This window comes from Rhinichthys klamathensis, unplaced genomic scaffold (assembly GCF_029890125.1).
Source record: "Rhinichthys klamathensis goyatoka isolate OS25496 unplaced genomic scaffold, OSU_Roscu_1.1 h1tg000098l_1, whole genome shotgun sequence".
NCBI lineage: Eukaryota > Metazoa > Chordata > Actinopteri > Cypriniformes > Leuciscidae > Rhinichthys > Rhinichthys klamathensis.
Genome location: NW_026606637.1, coordinates 2,457,452 through 2,463,670, shown reverse-complemented (window position 1 = coordinate 2,463,670; position 6,219 = coordinate 2,457,452). Strand labels below are relative to the sequence as shown.

The window sequence follows — 6,219 nt, the reverse complement described above, 5'->3', positions numbered from 1 at the left end:
TGTTTGCATCTGATTAATCGTGGGCCTCATTTATCTGAGAGTAGGCATCTCATTTTTTGAGTAAAAAACAAATAATTTATGAGTAAATTTGGAAATATGAAAAAAAAAAATGAAAAAAATGGCTACTGTTGATCACACTAGTCTACTCTAATGTTTCACCAGGAATTTTGTTTTGAAACTTTTGTTTTGTAAAAAATATGGCACATAGTCACACTTGTGGTGTTCCCGGTCAAAAATGGCCGGCCATTGAAAGTGAATGTAGAAGATTACAAAACACAGGGCTTGTATTTTGAAATGCTTTAATTTTCAGAAAAGGGGTGCACAGTAACACTTGTGCTGTTCCCTGACAAATCTGACCATTGTGACATACAAAAAAGAACACATTAACGCTGTCATATAGAGAACACAAATAAAACACTGTTCATTTTCTTTCAGTTTTCCAAATGATGAACTAACCAAAATAAGAAACTGTGACGGTCTCTGTGTGAACTCATCCAAGTGACTAACAAAAGCATTTTTAAGGTAACTTGCAATTGGTCATTTTGTGCCACTTATGCACATGACTGACAACAGTATAATGTATGTGCCTTGCAAATGTGCGCTCTGCATTTGAAACAGACAGTGCCTGTTTTCACATCTTTTGGGGCACACAAAGTGCATCTCTTTCGTTTCTCTCCTCTGCCTGTGCCAACTGAAGGACCTGGTTCTGGTGTTTGTATGTCTCTCACCAATGTAGCAGAGGGCAGTGCTCTGGGTATATTTTGGCGCCTCTGTATCAGGGGGGTCACCATGGATTTCCCCAGCTCTTCTAGGAACAGCCTCCTCCTGAAGGTTTTCCCCTCTTTCCACCCTGGATTCACCTCCATCCATGCTACAAACGCATTGTAGGCTGAGACATCGAGGATGTTAAAAAACAACACCATGGGCCATCGTAGTGTTTTTCTCTTGCAGGAGTATGTGCCAGTAACCTTAAAAACACACACACACACACAAAACAATAATTATAATATTACCGTATTAGAGAATTGTAATATTACAATATAAAACAATTAGGTAATAAAAAAAAATAAAAAATAGCATACCTTATCAAGGTTATCAACTCCCCCTTTGTTTTCGTTGTAGTACAGGATGGCTTCTGGTTTCCTGTCCTCCCTGGTACTCACACAGGCATCTTTGTGCAGAGTTGACATCAGTAGGACATTTTTCCTTTTCTTCGGGCAGTATGACACAAGTGCATGTGTGTCGGTGAAGGCGAACTTGGTGGAAAAAAGATCCCTGTTCATGTTGGTCACTAGTGCAGGAGGAAGCTCAGTCTTGTTCCTTCTGATTGTCCCCACCATGGTGTTTTTTTTTCTCAGTAGCTCTTTGCCGAGATTATAGGAAGTGTAAAAATTATCACATACCACTGTATGTCCTTGTAGACCTTCTGTCATTTCAAGGACAACTCTCTGGCCCTGGTTCTTTTCTGGAACACCACTTGACGATTTTCCTGTATAGACCTGCATATTCCATGCGTAGCTGGTTTTGGAGTCACATGCTGTCCAAAGCTTTATCCCGTATTTGGCAGGTTTGTTGGGGATATATTGTTTGAATCTGCACCTCCCCCTGAAAGCAACTAAGCGCTCATCCACTGTAACTGCTGGACCTGGGTTGTAGATGAGTGGCAGCCTCTCCACCCACTTGTCCCAGAGCTCTCGAATTGGAGCAAGCTTGTCATTTTGATGGCGTTGATGTCTTGTCTCTCTGTTGTCAAATCGAATTACTCGTGACAACACGTGAGATGTCTGTTGTGACATTGTGGCGCGGAAAATTGCCCGACCTGTGTCTGCATCCCATAAACTGTCGGTAGATTCATTTCGGGATCTGTAGACCCCAGCCATAATCAAGAGACCCATATATGCCTGGATGTCTGTTGAATCAACCGTCTTCCACTTGTCTTTGAAGACTCTTCTCCCCTCTAAATTAGTCATGGATATGACTATGTTTTCGATTGGCTCCGTCACAAACAAGTTGAAGCATGATTGTATGTCATCAATTCGGGATATGGCATATCTTGTTAGCCCTGGCTTCATCTTCATGACATTTTCAGAAGAAAACCTGCCTTGCCTCATAGGTGGGGATGAAGACCAGGACAAAGTTCCATCTTTTGACCAGAATGAAACGGTAACCTCAGCTGGGCCCTCATCACTGGAAGACTGCTCCTCATCAGTTGTTTCAAGCTCTGTAGCCGATTCAGTGGTGCCTCCCTCTTCAGAAACATCTTCACTGCAAGATGCATCCTGCATTTCCTCCTCACTAGTTTCTGAGTCAAAAATCTGATGAATAACATCATGTGCAGAGAGCTGCTTTGCCATTGTGCTGCCACAAATGAATGACAAGCAAGGTGCTGTGAGGCATTTATATATGCCTGTGCTATCACATGATGTATATTTGTAAATATTGTCTAGTTCTGTGTGAGAACCTCACAGTTCCAAAACAAAATGTCATAATATTTTGTCTGGAAGCTGTGATGAAACAAGAACATGAAAGAAAGATTCTTTTGAAGCCGGGTCACTGCAGTCACGGCCAGTTTGTGTGTGTGTGTGTGTGGTAATGTCAGATGGATAAATGTATATTAGATGCAGGTTAGGGTAGGATCAAATTTCTCTCTGTGGAAAAGAATGTGTGTAATACTCAAAAAAGTTTGTGTGTTTTAACGTGTGTGTGTGTCTGGGTAGCGTGTGTATAAATGTATCGATACATGCACAGGTCCAAGGGCTCGATGTTTGCAAGCACACATGCTCATATGTGTACATGAAAATAATGAACATGCTCCTGAAAACTAAATTGTTCTGTTATTTTCAGTGTCTCCCATTCACTTTCAATGGTCGGCCATTGTGACCATTTTTGACCATGCCTACTCTCAGATAAATGAGGCCCACGATTAATCAGATGCAAACAGAAATATGAAACCAGTCCTAATTGAAAGAGAACAAGTTGACAAAAAGATTGAATCCAAGATTGGGTGAAAATATGGTATAATGAGTGATTTATAAGCTATTTTTTATAGGCCGGTCATTTTTGACCGGGAACACCACAAGTGTGACTATGTGCCATATTTTTTACAAAACAAAAGTTTCAAAACAAAATTCCTGGTGAAACATTAGAGTAGACTAGTGTGATCAACAGTAGCCATTTTTTTCATATTTTTTTTTCATATTTCCAAATATACTCATAAATTATTTGTTTTTTACTCAAAAAATGAGATGCCTACTCTCAGATAAATGAGGCCCACGATTAATCAGATGCAAACAGAAATATAAAACCAGTCCTAATTGAAAGAGAACAAGTTGACAAAAAGATTGAATCCAAGATTGGGTGAAAATATGGTATAATGAGTGACTTATAAGCTATTTTTTATAGGCCGGTCATTTTTGACCGGGAACACCACAAGTGTAACAAGGTAACAAAACCCCCACAAAAAAAAGAAGAAAATTTTCCAAAAAAAAAAGAGATTTAGTTATACCGTTTGGGAACAAAGTCACTAAGTTTCAGTCCAAAGCGATAACATTAACTTGTATTTTCGGGAAAAAGAAAATCTTCTCCGGGTCAAATTGACCCGAACACCACATGAGGGTTAAAAAGCCGTGTACCCCACCGCGCGTGGAACACGGGCCGCCAGCTGATCAGGGTTACGCAGACATGTCTCACGGCACTGCAGCCATGGACAGTAGCAGAATGGTTTCGGCGAGGCGTCACGATGGGGACCTTTTCCCGCCGAAAGGTCATCTCGACAGACGCATCCAACACGGGTTGGGGTGCGGTCTGCGAGGGCTCACCGGCCTTCGGCCATTGGTCGACTCAGGAAAGCCCCTTGCACATAAACTGTCTGGAAATGCTTGCGGTCGAGAACGCGCTCTCGCGCTTCCTCCCGCTCATTCGGGGACACCACGTCCTGATCCGTTCAGACAACATGGCTGTGGTCTCCTATCTCAACCGTCAGGGCGGTGTCAGATCCAGGAATGTCTTCCTGCTGACACACAGCATTCTAGTTTGATCTCAGAGCCGCCTGCTCTCGCTCAGAGCGACGCATGTGCCGGGCCATCTGAACGACGGTCCAGACATACTGTCCAGGAACCTCATCTCCACAGGAGAATGGTCCCTGAACACACAAACGGTCCAAATACTGTGGCGGCTATTCGGCAGAGCAGAAGTGGACCTCTTCGCGTCAGAGGAGAACGCTCACTGCCCAATATTTTTTTCAAGGAGCGAGGACGCGCTAGCCCAGGAATGGCCTCGCCGCCCGCTCTATGCATTCCCTCCGATCGCTCTGCTACCGCAGGTAATTCAGAGGATCAGGGACACACGCCACTCGGTGCTCCTCATAGCCCCGTGCTGGGAGAGTCAGTCTTGGGTTCCGGAGCTCACTCAGCTGTCACAGACAGCCCCGTGGCCCATCCCAGTCAGAGCAGATCTCCTCTCTCAAGCTCGCGGCACGATCTGGCATCCCCATCCACAGCGCTGGGCGCTCCATGCATGGGTGTTCAACGACTATTCGTCGATTTGCCAGAGGGAGTAAGAAACACTATCATACAGGCTAGAGCACCTTCCACGAGAAGGCTCTATGCGTCTAAATGGTCTGTGTTCTCAAAATGGTGCACCGACAAAAATCTGGACCCACGGTCGTGCGAGGTGCCGTCTTTGCTTGTTTTCCTTCAAGAGATGCTGGACAAGGGCAGGTCCCCCTCCACTCTCAAGGTTTACGTGGCAGCCGTCGCGGCGTTCACTGAACCCCGACGCGCTCAGTCCCTGGGCAAAGACGAGTTAGTCATCCGCTTCCTCAGGGGAGCTAAGAGGATGAACCCTCCGCGCCCCCCTTCGGTTCCTATCTGGGATCTTTCTATAGTTCTCGAAGCTATGAAAGCACCCCCGTTCGAACCGCTCGAGTCTGTGGACCTAAAATACCTCTCGCTCAAAACCGTTTTTCTGACGGCTCTGTCCTCAGTAAAACGCGTGGGGGATCTTCACGCGCTCTCATCCAGCGCCGCGTGTCTTGAGTTTGGACCGAATGATTCGGTCGTCATTCTCAAACCTAGGCATGGCTATGTCCCGAAGGCGATTGGTACCCCGTTCAGGGCTCAGATTATTTCCCTATCGGCTCTACCTTCATCCGATAGTGAGCGCGACGCCAATCTCCTCTGCCCGGTGCGGGCCCTGAGATTGTACACTACGCGCGCTGCCGCGTTCAGACGCGCTGAGCAGCTTTTCGTGTCGTTTGGGGGGCGCACCAAGGGTCTGGCCGCCTCAAAACAGACGCTGTCTAGATGGATAGTGGACGCGATTGCCTCTGCTTACGCATCTAAATGCCTGCCCTGCCCTCTGGGCTTCAGGGCTCACTCCACTAGAGGCATGGCCTCATCGTGGGCATGGTCCTGTGGAATTTCCATTCATGACATTTGTGTGGCTGCGGGATGGGCCTCCCCGTCCACCTTTGTCAGATTTTACAACTTGGAAGTTCCCGCCTTGCAGGCAAAAGTACTAGCCGTCTAACGATCAGCTCCCTAAGAAGCTGCATTACTGGGAGTCCCTCACACAACCGGTTCGCCCCTTGTGCTCCCCTTAGATGCTTATGTATACACTTCATGTGCCCGCTCTGCCGGCCTCATATTACATTCACTCCACGTTAAGAATCCCCCGGTATCTCCCCGGGATTCATGAGTGGATTCATAGCGCGCACGGAGCGTAAGCTAGCAGCGTAAGCTAGCTTACGCAATACGAGAGAACCTCTCGTAAGAGAACGAATCGGTTACCTAACGTAACCTCGGTTCTCTCTAGATGAGGGAACGAGTATTGCGTTCCCGGCCGTGCTTGCGCTACTAGCGTTTCGCTTCACGCTGAAATAAATCAACATATAAGCCTGGGAGAGACTGTTATATACACCATAGCCACGCCCATTCTGGCGGGCCATGACGCAATGAGCGCGCGAGCGCTTCTCATTGGCAGCGGGTTCAGCCCCGCTCTCCCATAGGCTTAAGCAGTTCTCTCTGAGCGAACCAATGAGCCGCTAGCTAGCCTGCTCAAGGTCTGCCGCAGAGGAACTGCGTTGTCAATGGATACAAATTATGAAATAATTTTTTGGCTTCAAATTCTCAGCAAAGATGAATCTTTCCCGCAGCGTAAGCTAGCTTACGCAATACTCGTTCCCTCATCTAGAGAGAACCGAGGTTACGTTAGGTAACC

General features: G+C 46.4%; 1 protein-coding gene across 1 annotated transcript; it reads right to left on the bottom strand.

Annotated features, from left to right (window-relative positions):
* Positions 1-421: 421 nt before the first annotated feature.
* Positions 422-3,188, bottom strand: LOC130086596 (piggyBac transposable element-derived protein 4-like). The gene is made up of 2 exons (XM_056252660.1): positions 1,083-3,188; positions 422-968 (listed from the first exon to the last, which is right to left on the bottom strand). The coding sequence occupies exons 1-2, from the start codon at positions 2,352-2,354 to the stop codon at positions 552-554; spliced, it is 1,689 nt and encodes a 562-aa protein (XP_056108635.1). The 5' UTR covers positions 2,355-3,188; the 3' UTR covers positions 422-551.
* Positions 3,189-6,219: the final 3,031 nt, after the last annotated feature.